At 50.9% G+C, this 15,365-nt stretch overlaps 1 protein-coding gene across 1 annotated transcript in view; it reads left to right on the top strand.

Annotated features, from left to right (window-relative positions):
* Window positions 1-15,359, top strand: part of FBXO42 (F-box protein 42) — a 29,198-nt gene extending 13,839 nt beyond the window's left edge. Inside the window, exons 4-9 of the mRNA XM_019622376.2 lie at window positions 9,898-10,051; window positions 10,980-11,090; window positions 11,620-11,716; window positions 12,126-12,182; window positions 12,633-12,749; window positions 12,920-15,359. Of these exons, the coding sequence (XP_019477921.1) occupies window positions 9,898-10,051; window positions 10,980-11,090; window positions 11,620-11,716; window positions 12,126-12,182; window positions 12,633-12,749; window positions 12,920-13,996 (1,613 nt within the window). The 3' untranslated portion in view covers window positions 13,997-15,359. The remainder of the gene's footprint in view (window positions 1-9,897; window positions 10,052-10,979; window positions 11,091-11,619; window positions 11,717-12,125; window positions 12,183-12,632; window positions 12,750-12,919) is intronic.
* Window positions 15,360-15,365: the final 6 nt, after the last annotated feature.

The raw sequence follows: 15,365 nt of genomic DNA, 5'->3' as shown, positions 1-15,365 counted from the left end.
CCCTTCTAATAGCAGTCCCTGCTGAGACTCATTGCTGAAATGCTCCAGTCTGACCCCGTGCTGTGATGCTTCTGTTCCCATTGCAGGATGACTTGCTTTGGATTAATACAGTGAATGATCTAAACAATGTTTCCCAGTCTGTGGACTGCTGCTGGTCTCTGAGATGCCGGAGTGCAGCCTGCGAGATGTTTGTTAGTGAAGCAAACTTGTTTCCCTCCTTGCATACATGGGAATTAAGAGAGTCAATTTGGAAAATAAACTTTCAGAATTTAGCCTAACTTGTTTCCGTTTACAGCCAGCTGCCCTTGAGGGGAAGACTATGAAAGGATCTCTGTGTACATGTGCTTTTGTAAGTTTAGTGCAGTGTGTTGAGCAGACCTCTATAATTGAAAGCACACCTCGTTTTTCAGTAGAAGCCTGGTATCACCTTAAGCACATTAAGGCCATGTCATAGCTCCTGGCCTCCTGGGAATCAAAAGAGGTGAAAACCTGATAACTTGGCACGGAACAGTGCCTCTAATTATCACTACAGCTACTGGCTTCAGGTGTCTGATCTGTCAAAGTAGAGCAGGTTAATGAAACAGATGGAAATTCCTTGCTGTATGTGCAATGTCTTTCTAGTTGAAAGCTGGAGTGGATGGATCTGAGTAAAGATCTCATTGTGTTCACGCTGTCCTTCAGGACAGGCAGACTGTTGCAGCTCAGGTTGCTTGGAATTGCTTTTTCCAATTAAATCTATTGACATTGTTCCTTCTTTGGGCTCACGAGTGATGGTGTGCCAGCTTTGTACTCCAGCACACTGCTCCCTGTGGGGCTGGAAGGAGCAGGGAGAACTGAGGGGGACCTTTGCAAAATGTTTGGCAAAGAAAAGACAAAATAGTTCTAAAGCAAAATTGGAGTAAGGAGAGAAATGTAGCTGATGGTACACACAGAAACCTTGCGAAGCTGGAATTGTGCAGTGATCTGCTGCTCCCAGGTGCTTTGAGAGTGAAAGCTGCAGTTGGGCAATACTTAAAAACAATTTCAATTGCAAAATGCAATCTTGCAGAAAGTATACAAGCAGCTGGGTTTGCTACGTGTGAAAAAGCATTGGCTGTGCATGGAGGGCTGGCTTCCAGGAGATAATCCATCGCTGTTTAGGTTCAATAGGATTGCTCTGCGGCAGTGATTAAATGCTTAATCCCAGCAGGTTTTGGTTTACAACACACATCTATCCTCACTTTGATTTGCCAGGCTCTGTCTTCCCCTATTCTCGCTGCCTCTTGCTTGTGTTTAACCTTTGAAAGTATTTTCTTGTTGTCTGGATCTGTTATCATCTGAAACACGTCCCCAACACTGCAGTCTCCAGGGCAGCTCTTCCCCTTGGCCAGCAGGACCTGGGCTCTTCAGCACAAGTGGGAAGCACAGATCTTAGAGACTGGAGAGACACAGCATGGGTTGCAACCAGCAGCAGTGCAGGAATTATGCCTGGGATGTGCAGGTGGGAAGAGCCCCCAGGCTGGACATGCGTCTCTTTCCCCCAGCTGTTTGCCAGGAACCGTTCACCAAGACAGATGGGAAAAGAGCTCAAAGTCTGCTGCCTTCTTCCCTGGTTTTTATACAGCTTTTGAATGCTTTCTGCCTGCAGAAGAGCCCACTGGAGAGAGCAAAGCCTTTAAACTTGTTGGCAGGTCAGTGTAATGGGACGTGGATTTGGTATACCCCTATCAGGGTTAGAAAAAATATCCGTGCCTCCTATTTTTGTGCATGCAAACGTTTGCAGCATGGGAAATAGTGGAGCTCTTGGAAGCTTGATTATGCTCACTCAGTTTTCAGGGCAGAGGTTTAACCTGTTGCTGTTAAGTATGTGTTTGTCTGGAAGAGGCTGTGCTTCTCAGCCCTTCCTCTCTTACAGAGAAGGAGATCTCATCCCCTAATGCTGTTCTGTGTCTGACAGCCATCTCCTTTCCTCCCTGGTGGTGCAGGCTGTCCCCTGTTCCAACCCAGTTTGTCAGAGCTCTCCATATCAGTGCCGATGAGCCACGTGTGAAGCTGCTTTTACATCAGCAGTCCAAAACAACTAGCGACTTCTCCTTTCCCATCCCTGCTCTCAATACTCTGCATCCGTTCTGCCCTTACTGGAAGTTCAGCACATTTTTATCTGTGTGCAAAACATGGGAAAACAGTCCCTGCTGTGGGAAATGCACTCCTTGGAGCAACAGCCCGTGTGCTCCCGTCAGCACAGCTCTGCTACACTGTCAGCTGTGCAGAGAAATCTGCCTTACCCTTGATGCCCTCTTGGCCTGGCTCTGACAGTTGGGCCTGACGTGGTTGGAATACGCTGTGCTCTGCAGCTTGGGAGCTGTCACAGGGGGAAATGTGGTGGAGGAGGCTGGAGAGAAGTGCCTGAAAGAGAAATGGATGGTTTAAGCAACTGTCTTAGTTTCCTCCTCCCTTAGTTCAGGATGAAAAACATTAGGTTCTCTTTGAGACCGAACTGCAAGGGGAAGAGCTGAGCAAGTGTTGGTGCAGAAATGGAGTCAGGCAGAGGAGATCCCACACCTCTACTCATCCTTGTCGAGCACAGGGGTACGTTTCAGTCTCAACCCTCACTCATTTTATTTCCTCAGCCACATGCCAGAAAACAGACCCCTCTCAAAACGTTATCAGCACGAATCTAGCAGCAAGGCATGAAAAATAGCTTGTTGCTTTAACCTTGTCGGATTTAGATTCTCAGAGAGAAGGTCCCCAGGCATGGATCCCTCCAGAGATTAATGGAGGAATTTTCCCACTCTTGCCTTTATTGGACTCGGGGAGTTTTGAGCTTCTCTGGTCCCCATTTTCTCCAAGCAATGCACAAAGGTAGGAGCAGGGACTGCTGTTGGGTGATGCCTGATGTGTGCCACTTCTCAGCATTGTGGGCACTATGTGCTCATTTTAAACGTGACCCCAGGCCATCTGCAAATCGTGCTGATGAGCATGCTATACCAAAACTAGGGAAAACTATTTGTGGTTATGTCAGTAAATAAGAAGATCATGATCTGTAAAAATAGGTTCCTGATGCTAGGAGTCCTTATATAGACAAGCAAGTAATGGTGCCTCGTTAATAGTGCTGACCACTCAGCAGCTCCCAGTGAGTTTGGAAGCTTCTGAATGTCACTTGTTTGAGATTTGGTTGAAACTTTGAGCATCCTCTGTTGAAATTCTGCATATAAATCTCCATCCTGGAATACTCAGTGCCCTGCGTGCCAAAGCCAAGTGCTTGGAGAGCAATTTGTTTTTTAATGGCCTCAAAGTACAACCCTGCAATCTTTCCAACTGGTATTGCCATAAGCAGACGTTAAGCCTGATTTTGCAAGAGCTTTTTTGCTGCTTGGCTATGGAGGGTTGTTAACATAGCAGGTATAAAACCTGTGGCAGGATGTCCTTGCAGCAGCCTGGCTATTTCCTGACGCTTGTTGCCACAAGAACTGTAGAGAACTTTATTTCTTCAGGATATCTGCTATCCTGACAGATTTATGTGAGTTACATCTCAGCCAGTTTGAGCTTGGAGATGTTGGGAAGGCTCTGCTCGCAGGCTGTGCTGACACCTATCGGCAGGAGCTCCTGCAGGGAGGGAAAGCCTTGCAGCTCAGCACAGGGCTTCCAGCTGCTGCTGTGCCTTTGCATCGAGGACCCTGTCCACAGAGATCTCATGTGTCACACTTAAGATTGATTGTGCAATGTTGGTATTTTATTATAGCCAGCATGATTTGCTTTCAGAGAGCTGCAAATGCTCACGCTTCATAGCCTGATTCTGCACCTTTCACAAGAACATCTGCTTTAAAACAGTTCTCTCCTTAAATCTGGTAGGCATGCGGAATGACAAAGCACTGGCTCACACTTGTCTGCAGTCCAAAGGTGAATCTTTATTCCTTGCATGAAATATTTAACAAGTTTGGCATTAAGTGCTGGAATTACTGGAAGAAGGGAGAGAAGTGTGAACAAAGCATAGAGTGCAAACCAAATGCTGAAAACAGAAGCAAGTGGGGGCAGTTAGGGACCCTCATGCCAGGCTTTCAGCAGGTAGTTGCATTTTATTTGCAGGACAGCTCTGAACTGAGCAGAGCCCTGCTCTTCCTGAGGTTGATCTGCCTGTATTTATCTGGGGAGGCTGTTCTGACTGCGCACACAGGATGAGGAGAGGAATGTTTGAGGTTTTTGAGCCACTTAGTAGCCCTAACCTCACCAAATTGCACAGAAGCCATTTCCTGAGACACCAGCAATTTGGGGCTGGGCTGGAAAGAGTTCTCAGACTTGTGGAATTGCCCTGCTGTGTCCCTCCCGCTATGGCAATGGGACAGCAGCTAACTGGGAGTGTGACTTGAGTGAAAAGTGTGGAGCTCAGCACAGACTCAACATGCTTCTCTGCAAACCCACACATTCTTCAGTCCCTTCCCTACAGTTACTCTGTCATTACCACATTGCAGTCTGATACAGCAATTTCCATTCCTCCGTTTGCCTCCTGGAGAGAAGATGAGCGGCAGGAGCTGATCAGCCCTTTCTCTCTCGGCTCCCGAGCTCTTTAATTAGCGTTGGAGCTGCCTTGTGTAGGATGTTGAACTGTTACTCATATCACTAAAAGTCTGCAGGGTAAGTTATCACTGGGGTGGGGGGAAAACACGCAATAAAACTTAGAAAAGCTGGCTGGAATTCTGTTCCACCCACCTGGAGGGAGAGGGAGCTTGCAACAGCACTCCCTTTTAGGGCAGGGCCAGATTTGCATTTCCCAAAAGCAGGGGAGGTTGCAAAGAAGGGAATGGGGTGACCTCACTGTGAGCAGCACTCAGCACCTGGGAGTGACACTGCGGTGACAGTGCTGTGAGAAACCTTCCCAGCCCAGGATGGGAGCAAACACAGCCCCTCCTGCACCATTGTGTGCAGAAATTGCAATGTAAATTGCACAGTGCAGAAATTGCATCCTTGTTTTCAGCTATTAGGAGGGAAGGGGGCAGAGCCCCGGGCGTTCTGGCACTCCTATCTTGTTGCTGTTTTGCTCAACACTGCTGTTACTGTGTAAAGAGGTTTCTGATTAACGCTAGCGAAGAATGACTCAGTAATCCTGTTGCACAGGGTTCATAGGGCACTGCCGCTCCTTTTAAACAGCTTTATGGGCTGATGGGACTCCACGCTTGGGCTGCGTGAGAATTTCCAGGACGAAGAAATGACTGTGACATTGCAAAAGCTCGGAAGTGACTGATCCTCACTGATGAAGATTTCTGACTTCCGCATCCACGCGAAGCACTGCAGGACTTTTGTCCTCTGTTTCAGCGCTGTGCCCGTGCCATGAGCCTGTGTCCTTGTCAGATGGGAGTTTGCTGTGTGACAGTTGTCCTGGACACCACGGGGGTTGCTGTACGTACCCCAGTTCTTATATTCTTGCAGAACACCTCCACTGTTTCTGCATTGGCGCACAGAGGGACGTGGGTTTGGTGGGCATGGGTTGATGGTTGGGTTGGATGGCCTTTGTGGTCATTTCCAACTTTAATGATTCTCTGAGATTCGTTACCCTGAGCAGCATCTTGCAGGCAGCAGCCACATGTGCCTGCAGAGGGTTTGATCAAGGTGGGCTGTGCCTGGTCCTGCTCCATTTTTCTTTATCTCCTACAAAGCTGAGGTTATGTCTGTGGCATAGATCTCTTTTCTCACGTAAGAAAGCCAGATTGGAGGGAGCACTAAGTCACATGTGGCTTTAGTGAGGGAAAATGATACTTTCCTGGCTCTTCAGTGCTTTAAGGTTTAGCAGTCCCAGTCCAAAGCCAGTCTTGAAAATGATCTCAGGGCTCTCTTTGAACAACTGAAGACAGAAACAGGTGAATGTCAGACACTGGATCTGAGGTAGCTGCAGCGAGTCCTAAAGGATGCAGTTCCATTCTGCAGAGAGCTGGTGTGAGACCTGCATGCAGATGCCTACGTTTCCCAGTAGAGTGGCCCTTTGTTATCTCCTGGTCGTGGTGCCAGGGCTGGGATTGCCTGGGGTGCTGATCTTCTGCCTCCAGACTTGTTGTCATCCTGCTCAGCACTCTGCTGGGGGAACAGCTTTCAAGCAAATCTGCAGACTACTGCAGAAAAATCCAGGCTGCGAAGCCAAGGGATTTTTTCCTTCTCTGGTTTCCCTTCCCATAGAGGGAAAAAGATCTGGGGGGATTTCACGCTGTCAGACAAGACTCGGGATCTGCTGAGCAAGGAAGATTGTGGCCTTCCCATCAGTGGGGCACAGCCACATTGTGAGGGTAATGCCTCAGATAGCGTGCTGGGGGGAATTAGCTTTCCAGATAGGGCTCCCAGTTTGGTTCCCTTGAGTCTGCCAGCCTGAAGGCCAGGCTGCTAAATGCAATCCTGACACACCATCAGGAGCTCCGCAAGAGAGCTGTGTGCTTGGAGCACTGTAAGTGCAGGCTGCCCTTTGAGCTGCTCGTTCTGCTGGCACTGATGGCAGCCAGATTGCTTTTTCTTTTCTCTTTCTGAAAGGAATTTGCTTTTGACCAATTCTTTGCAATTCTCTGTAAGCACAGCACAAACTCTTTGCAGCAAAAGCCAGCACAGCATTTTGTCCTGCTGCGGATGGGTTGTGCTGAAGCACAAAAAGTTTAGGAAACATGAGATTACCAGCACGTGTAGCTTTTCATATCTGAGTGTTCAAGCTTAGCATCTCTGGCTTTTTTACCCTCATACACCCAATAACTCCTTCTGTATCTTCCCATCACCCTGGAATGGTGCAAATGTATGGCTTTACTCCATCTCCTCTCCTACAGCATTTCCCAAAGCGATATTGATCTGAACCGATTCTTTCATCTGGCTAACTCCATCACATCAAAAGCGTCGTGCGGCTTTTCCCCTTTGTTTTTATTTTCATCTTTTGAGCTCCACTTGATGTTCATTGCTTGCCCTCTTTCTGGAGCTGCTCGGGGGCTGTGCTTAAAAGGCAGCCTGGAAAAGCGTGTTGCACGTGCCCCTGCAGCAAGCTTTTTCTTTTGTTGCTGCTCGTGCTGCTCCACTGGCATTAGAAGGCTGAATAAATGGGCTTTAAAAACTGCTTATAAGGACATATTGTGGATGAGTGGTGTTCAGAGCTCGCATCAGAAGTGATCAGGGCCAGCATTTCTCTTCCACGTGTCCACAGAAGCTGGAGATTTGTTTTGTTTGTTTGTTTGTTTGAAAAGTATCTCTGCTTGGTGAGCCAGGAAAATCCATCAACTGGAACAAATAGCTCCATCCAGCATTTGGTCACTCATCCCTGCTAAATAAGCAGCATCAACTGGAAAGAGGTGGCTTCTTCTATGTTTAGAAATAGTTAATTGTGCTACACCCTCTGCACGCTAGAATTTTTATCCTGGGGAAAAATAATCTGATACTGGGCTTGATGATGTTATCAGGTGCAGAGCTTGGAAACCCATTTGAGCTTGTTAAGGAGGAGCTTCCATCATATTGACCAAGGAAGCTGTCAGAACAGACACAATTAGCTAATGAAGCCCGTCTGGGGGCACTGCCATCACTCAGAAGTTTCATTTGATGGTGGGATAGCAGAGCTACGAGAGGAGGAAGCCCTCCTGTGCCAAACGTGCTTGGAACACCGCTCTGCCATCCCAGGGTGAGTCACTGCAGGCTGCAGCCATGTCCCTTTGATGTTGCTGCTGCCTGCCCCATCCCCATGCTCCACGTGCCTGGGACCTGAAGTCACAAACGCTGCAGCCGTGTGCCTGCGCTGTGTCCCTCGGGTGCTCCTTTCTTTCTCAGGCTCGGAAAGGTGCCAGGTGAGCAGTGACCGGGTGGGGGAAATGAGTGGAAACTGAGTCATGCTTGGGCACAGCCTTTTACCAAAGGTACTTTGTGTCTCAAACTTGAAGCGGGTATGAGCCAGGCTTCAGCATTAGCTTGCAGTTTGCTGGCAGCAGCACCCTGAGCTCTTCTCTGCCCTAGAGACAAGCAGGCAGTGTTAGTTCTCCATCTCCTAGTCACTCTCTGTTCCCATGCTGAAGGCAGGATCAGTGAAGCTAAGGCATCTTTGATATCACAACCGTATCATACAGCAATTTTGCAGAGAGCCATCAAGCTCTGCAACATTTCCCCCATTTCTGTGTGTTCCACCCATGGACCAAAGTTCATTTATTGCTCTGAAACAGAGCTGCCACCCAGGAGCAGCGAGGTTGCTCTGCACTGCCTGCTCCCTTTGAAGCCCTTTGCATACCGCGCTGTCTGCTCACCATGCCTGCACTGGGAAATTCATCTTTTTCCTGCCTGCCAGAAAGAAACGCTGCTTTCATTTTCACCTGCACACCCTGCAATAAGAGGCAGTGCTTCCTGCAAAACCAGGGCTGACCTCTGCCTTGGGCTGATTGCATGGTACTTATTGACTCCTTTGGGAAGCACCTCGGTGCCTGCAGCAGGGGTTGTGACCTTCAGCCTGCAGCAGGACGAAGACCTTTCAGAGCAAAGTGGTGCTTTGCCTCTCAGCCCCCACCCCAACTTGCAGTGGGACCCTTGTTGTTCAACATTAACTTCTGTCCTAGTTTAAAACCCACACTTTACATCACTTTGGGATCCCCGTTGCAGATAGACAAGCGCACCCCAACCAGCTGTGTGCCCCTGTGCCATGTCCTGGCTGGACGAGTCCAACCAACTTCTTCTTTCCAAACCAGATCGAAGCCTTTCTAGCAACCAATTTGCCATGCCAAGCTTGGGAGTGTCACTTCTAAGCTCTGCCAGGGCTGCAGACCTGCTGGTGTGGATGAATGAATTACACACAGCCAGGAAAACTGGAAATATGGCATCTGCATGGGAACAACAAGTAACTGACCTCTTCTGCCACTTTAATCTTTAAAAAGACTTTGGGTATGGCCTTGCCATGCTACACATGTGCCCAAGCAGCAGTACAACATGCTCTGTCCCCAGCAAAGGGCTCCTGGGTCAGGGGTGCTTTTTGGCTCAGCTGTTCTCACCCACCACCTGGAATCCATCACAATCAAATTGCTTTTCTCAGCTGCAACATCTTAAAATAGCTGCTCTGGTTTCTTTTAAAAATAGTCCTAGTTCTGCATGTCATTACCTGCTAAAAATGTTTCCCTGAGTCCCATTAGGACATCAGAGGAGAGCGCTGGCTTTGTTATCTCAGCACTTCAGAGAGGGCGATGGTGCTTCCATGGCCACATGCACAGCTTTGCCCTTGGGCTCCCCTGGTCCCACACAACCCTTTTTTTGTGTGATGCTTTTAGGTGGTGTATTTATGATTATTAGAGATCTGCATTGATGAAGGAACCTACCTGGTGCTGGTTAAGACTGCAGGAAGCTCAGCCATTCACCCGACTCAACATCTAACATTGCAGCAAGGGAGTATTGTTGCAGAGCCCTGTGCCTCATTCTCTGATAGGCTCAGGGAGTGATTGCTCACCGACACAGCAAAGTGCTTTGGGTTTAATTGAGCCTCTTTCTGACAACGAGGTTGGGTTTCTGCTGCTGCTTGCAAGTTCCCAAGCAGTCCTCCAGGAGCAGCACTGGTGCATGTTAATTAGCATTCCTTCTTGCTCCTTGGGGAGAAGTTAGGTATTTGGAGGTAATTATTGCTTTTATTCAGTGCTAAAGCAATAATTTAAAGGGATATGGGGGAAAGCTAGTAATTTCCTGCCAGTGACTGACAGATGTTTTGCCATACGTGAAATGTGCTTTTAGGCTCCTACTAATTACAGCAACACAAATTGGCAGTAGTTTTCTTCCCAGGCTCCCAGCTCTAATTTTGCCTTCTTTGCTGCCTTTTTTTTTCTTTTCTTTTTCTTTCAAAGGTGGAGTCCCCACGTCATCACACTTGAGTGAAATTCACATCAGGTTTGATGCCTGTGTTTCGAGGATGGTCTCCTAACCCTCCCCTCTTCTCCCCCTGCCCAGGTTCATACCCCTCGCCCAAGGCTGGGGCCACGCTGGTGGTCTACAAGGACCTGCTGGTGCTGTTTGGTGGGTGGACGCGGCCGAGCCCATACCCCCTGCACCAGCCAGAGAGGTTCTTCGATGAAATCCACACATACTCGCCCTCCAAAAACTGGTAAGAGAACATCTGGATTTGAAACACTGCCTTTGATCCTGGCAAAGAATGTCTGCGGTGCTGTTGGGGAGCTGCTGGAGGGAGCGACGGGCTGCAGGGACGGGGAAGCTGTGCACATTCCTGGTTTCCAAGGTGTGGCTGATCCTGGCTTGTCTGCGAGGCTCCATTTCAAACAAAAAAAAAGCAAAGCATCGCTGCTCAGGCCTGGGGAGCTGAGCAGAGCTGAGCACGCTGCTGTCTGACACCTCTGGGGCGGTGCTTGCTGCAGACTCACACTGAAAAGCTACCAGCACCACCTCAGTGCTCCTTGGAATGCCTTCCACACCAGCAGGAAAACTGGGTGCGAATATTTTCAGTGCATAATTTGTTTGGCTGTGAGCTTGAAGAGTTTCTGAAGAAAGTGAGAGAGAAAGCCTCAATCCCTGAGGTTTTGCCTTTTGTCTGTGATCCAAAATTCAAAGCTCCCGTGGCCCTTTCCTGTTCCCTTTAACCAGCATTCAGCCGCTTTCAGACCGTGTTTTCTCGTCTGCTGCCTGTGTGAGAAAGAAGCAAATGCTCTATCAAAGCAGTGAGGGTTCTTTCTCCTCTTTCATTGAGAACTTTTAATCATCAGAAGTGTCAATTATCCACTGCACTTTCAGGCAGTGCCATTCAAATGCTATAATTAAACTGCGTTGGAAAGAAGTCAGGGCAAACTTAATTGAAAGGGTCAATATTTCCAGCTTTGCCCCGTGGCTTTGTCATGTTTTAGAAATGGTCAGCACATTGATACTTCTAATGAGTTTCGTTACTCTTTGGATCTTTGTTGGTATTCCTCTGCAATGCATCCTCAAGGGCTTGGCTGGCCCATGGGATTTCTCATTCTGCCATTCATCCAGCAGCGTCCTTCCTGACCCTGTGCTGAATCTCCTTCTCCCTGTTCCCCCAGGTGGAACTGCATCGTGACCACCCATGGCCCTCCTCCCATGGCAGGACACTCCTCCTGTGTCATTGAGGACAAGATGATTGTCTTTGGGGGTTCGCTGGGATCTCGGCAAATGTAAGTTTGGGGTGAAGGCGTTGGACGGGTTCTCCCGCAAGGAGTGTGGGGTGGGATAGCATAGAAAGAAATCTCTGTGAGGCTGGGCTGTGAGAGCCTTGCAGCAGGATCCCTGTGTGACTGCCTGGTTGTCCTCACAGCGCAGAGTGCTGCCAACACTGCCTGAAGCAATACCCTGAACTGGGGCAGCAGAGAGGTGGTGAGGTGTGTGGGAAGGCTGCAGATCGGTTTTTTTGATCAGAGAGCCTTGAGATAATCCTCTGTGCTCACCCTGCCTGCCCTTGTGGCTGGGAGTGGAGATGGGCTGGTGCTTGCTGCGAGCTCCTGCGGGGTCTGCTGGCTGTTCACTGCGTGTTTCACCTCCTGCAGTGAATTCCCTGAGGGCAGGTAGCCTGCAGCAAACCCATTCTGTGATAAAACCTCACCCCGGAGTCAGCATTTCAAAGATGCAGAGGGCACGGTTGTGCTGTGAGCAGGTGCTTGTTTGAGACCTCAAGCTGAGCCTCTGCCTGTTTTTTCACCCCCACAGGAGCAACGACGTCTGGGTGCTGGATCTCGAGCAGTGGGCTTGGTCCAAGCCAAACATCTCTGGGCCCAGCCCTCACCCGCGGGGTGGCCAATCTCAGGTGATGCTCCCTTCTCTCACTCTGCTCCACAATCCGCCTTAGCACAGGCATCTGCTGCCAAACAGAAACCAGGCATGGCTGAATTTCCAGCTTCCAGGCAGCTCTCTGTGGGTTACCTAAAAACTAATGCCCCATTTCTTAGTTATCTTTGCAGTCTTTGCATGCCGTGCCCTTGTTTTTTCTAGCCAGCTGTTCTATGAGATCACACTTCTAATCTTCCTGAGGCTCAGGTAGATACCAGACTGCATCTTGCACATGCCCCAGAACTGTGATGAGCATTTCTAGATACAAATTGCTATTTAGCCCATCAGAGGAAGAACAGTTATCATACCCTGTGGCACTTAACAATGAAGCATTATTACCGTGTCCTGGTTTTGCTGGTCTGACTCGCTCTTCTTTGCCCCCCCAGATTGTCATAGATGACGAAACCATTTTAATCCTTGGTGGCTGTGGTGGTCCCAACGCAGTAAGTACCCTGTGGGGAGTGTGGGCATGAACTGCAAGAGTCCTGCTGTACCACGAGCCCTGGGTGCAGGCTGGGGAGCAGGAAGGCTCCTTGCTTTCCCCAGGTGACATTTTGTCCTGCAGATCCGAGATGCACACTGCAGACTTTCCAGCAAAGCTGTCACTATAGCTAGAGCTGCCTTTAATTAATAAAAATCATCCCAGGAGCTATGTGAGCAGCTAACTGGGGTTAATTAGAAGCCCTGACTTTACACTGGGACAGTAGATGGGGATGAAAAGACATGAGCATAGCCACAGCAGGGTGTAGTCACCCCTGGGTGGTCAGATCCCAATGTAGGTCACTGTCCCTCTGCTTGCAGCAGTGAGGCAGCTGCCCAGCACCGTTCCTGCCGCTGCAGGATGATCTTGGCAGCACGCTGGTCTCCTGAATCCCTTGTGCTTTTCTTCACAGCTGTTCAAAGACGCCTGGCTGCTGCACATGCAGGCAAACCCCTGGACGTGGCAGCCACTCAAGGTAGAGAATGAGGACCACGGAGCCCCTGAGCTGTGGTGCCATCCTGCCTGCAGGGTGAGTCTGGCTTTGGGACAGATGCAGTGGGATCTCTGGTCTCTCGCACACGTCTGTAGACTTTCCTGCCCAGAATGCCCCAAACTCTCTTCCTTTTCATCCCAGCTCCCTGCCAGCAATGCCAGCAGCCCCCCAGCAGTCCATAACCCATTCCCTCTCCTCTCTTGCAGGTAGGACAGTGTGTCGTGGTCTTCAGCCAGGCTCCCAGCGGCAGAGCCCCGCTGAGCCCCAGCCTGAACTCTCGTCCCTCTCCCATCAGTGCCACACCGCCCGCCCTGGTCCCCGAAACGCGCGAGTACCGCTCCCAGTCCCCAGTCAGGACCACAGATGAGGCTCCTTGCGTCAACGGCCGCTGGGGCACCCTCAGGCCCAGAGCCCAGCGCCAGACACCCTCAGGTTCGCGGGAGGGCAGCCTCTCCCCAGCCAGAGGTGACAGCTCCCCGGTGCTCAATGGTGGCAGCTTATCGCCTGGGGCTGCGGCGCCTGGCGGGGCCTCCTTGGACAGCCCAGTGCAGCTCATATCGCCCAGCACGCCCGGAGCCACTGAAGGATGCGACCTGAAAGTCGGGCTCGCCCTGGCGCCGAGGCGGGGATCGCTGCCGGAGCAGAAGGACCTGCGTTTGGGCTCCATCGATTTGAGCTGGGAGCAGAAAGCAGCTTCCCTGTGCCAGACGGATGGTGCGGACGGCAGGACGCTGCGAAACCCCCCCGAGCACACCAATGGCATCCACACACCGCCCCACTCCCTGCCAGGAGCCGTGTCCCCCGGAGCACTCCGCAGGAGCTTGGAGGCCATCAAAGCTCTCTCCTCCAAAGCTCCTCCAGCTTCTGCTGCTCTCAGCCCCCCGCTCGGCTCCTCACCGGGCTCCCCGGGCAGCCAGGGCAGCGGTGCCGATGCACGGCCGGGCTCTGCTCAAGGTGACAGCCACTCGCTGCCACCCATCGCCCGCCGCCTGGGCCACCACCCTCCGCAGTCCCTCAATGTGGGGAAGCCTTTGTACCAGAGCATGAACTGCAAACCCATGCAGATGTATGTGCTGGACATTAAGGACACCAAGGAGAAAGGGCGAGTTAAATGGAAGGTGTTCACTAGCAGCTCGGTGGTGGGGCCGCCCGAGACCAGCCTGCACACGGTGGTGCAAGGCAGAGGGGAGCTCATCATATTCGGTGGTCTGATGGACAAGAAACAGAACGTGAAGTACTATCCCAAAACAAATGCCTTGTACTTTGTGCGAGCAAAGAGATAATGTGGCCCGAGCCTACTGCCACCGCCCCCCTCCCCCATGGCTCTCCCTCTCCCTCTGAAATCTGTCGCGCAGGCATTCAAACTGTGAATTAGGGAACAACAAACAATGCAGCTCAAGCCGACCTCCAGCACATCCCGGTGAAGCAAATCGTGTTTACAAGCAGGGGAGCAGCGCCCTGCTGTAGGACCTGTTACTGTGCTCCACGCTGCAGCCCAGGCCAAGGATGTAGGGCGAGTCACGGTGCTTTCCTAGAGCCGACCTTGCAGCTGGAGGCTGTCAGCTCATTGCACTGACGATTCCCGTGCTTGGAGGAAAGAAAACAACAGCAATACCTGAACAAACTTTCAGCACTGCAAGCTGTGACCGTTAAGCTTTGCTCGACACAAACACGATGCCTTCTTTTTGCCTCTCACCCCTTTGGCCTGACAGCTTCATTCCTGTCCTCGTCACAGGACCCTAAGAAGGAAGAAAGGACAGTTGTGCATTGTAAAGCCAAAAAATAAAAATCATTGTGAATAGGATGGGCAGGACTTGCTTTCACAGCCCTCCTTGCCCGGCAGCCTTGGTGCTCTGCTGCTGCACATTCCCAGCAGAGGGATTGGAAGTGCTGAAAGAAACGGCCCAGATGCTGAGTGCTGGTGCACCCGAGCGGCACGGCGTGAGCCTCCACTGCAGGAACAAAACCATCTTTGCATGTGCCTCCTTCCGCAAAGATTAAAACAAAGCAAAATCCAAATGGATTGAACCCGTGTGTCCGTCTGGGACAAACTTCCTTCCTTCCTTCCTCCTCCTTTTCAGCTCGAGGTGGGGGGAAGCTGGGCGCATTCTGCTCCGTTCTGCCAACAGCGCGCGCCCTTCCTGAGGATGCTCCCGGCTTCAGCACCTGAAAAGTAGGAAACTCACCCCAAAGCCCAGCCCTGCGCACCGGCAGCGCCATGACGTGGTCCCCATCTCCTCGCCATCCCCACTGAGCTTTGCCGGCTTCGCCACCACAAGCCCCAGCCTTTGGGGTGGCAGCCCTCCCCAAAAAGGATCGGGGTTCGTTGTTTTCTATTACAGTAGGACCGTTTTGGTCCAACAGGGCTGGGGAGCCCCGTTTGGGATGGGGCTGGGGGAGGGCAACGCCTCATCTGCAGTCTGTAGATAAACCTTTAGGTTCGATCCGTTCCCAAATCCCCGCTCCTCGGGGACCCCCACGCGACGTCCGACGTTTCTCTCCTGTCTGCATGTCTCAGCATCCCTCCCCCCTTAAAAAAAATAAAAGGCAAAAAAGCAAAAACGTGGGGCTGCTGAGAGCTGGCTGTGATATGGTCACCCACCCCACCAAGCTGCTCTCCTAACGGCCTCAAATCCCCAAATCACCTCCAAA

The sequence above is a fragment of the Meleagris gallopavo genome, chromosome 23 (assembly GCF_000146605.3).
Source record: "Meleagris gallopavo isolate NT-WF06-2002-E0010 breed Aviagen turkey brand Nicholas breeding stock chromosome 23, Turkey_5.1, whole genome shotgun sequence".
Taxonomy (NCBI): domain Eukaryota; kingdom Metazoa; phylum Chordata; class Aves; order Galliformes; family Phasianidae; genus Meleagris; species Meleagris gallopavo.
The sequence above is the reverse complement of the archived record's forward strand: the minus strand, read 5'-3'. Positions and strand labels throughout refer to the sequence as shown.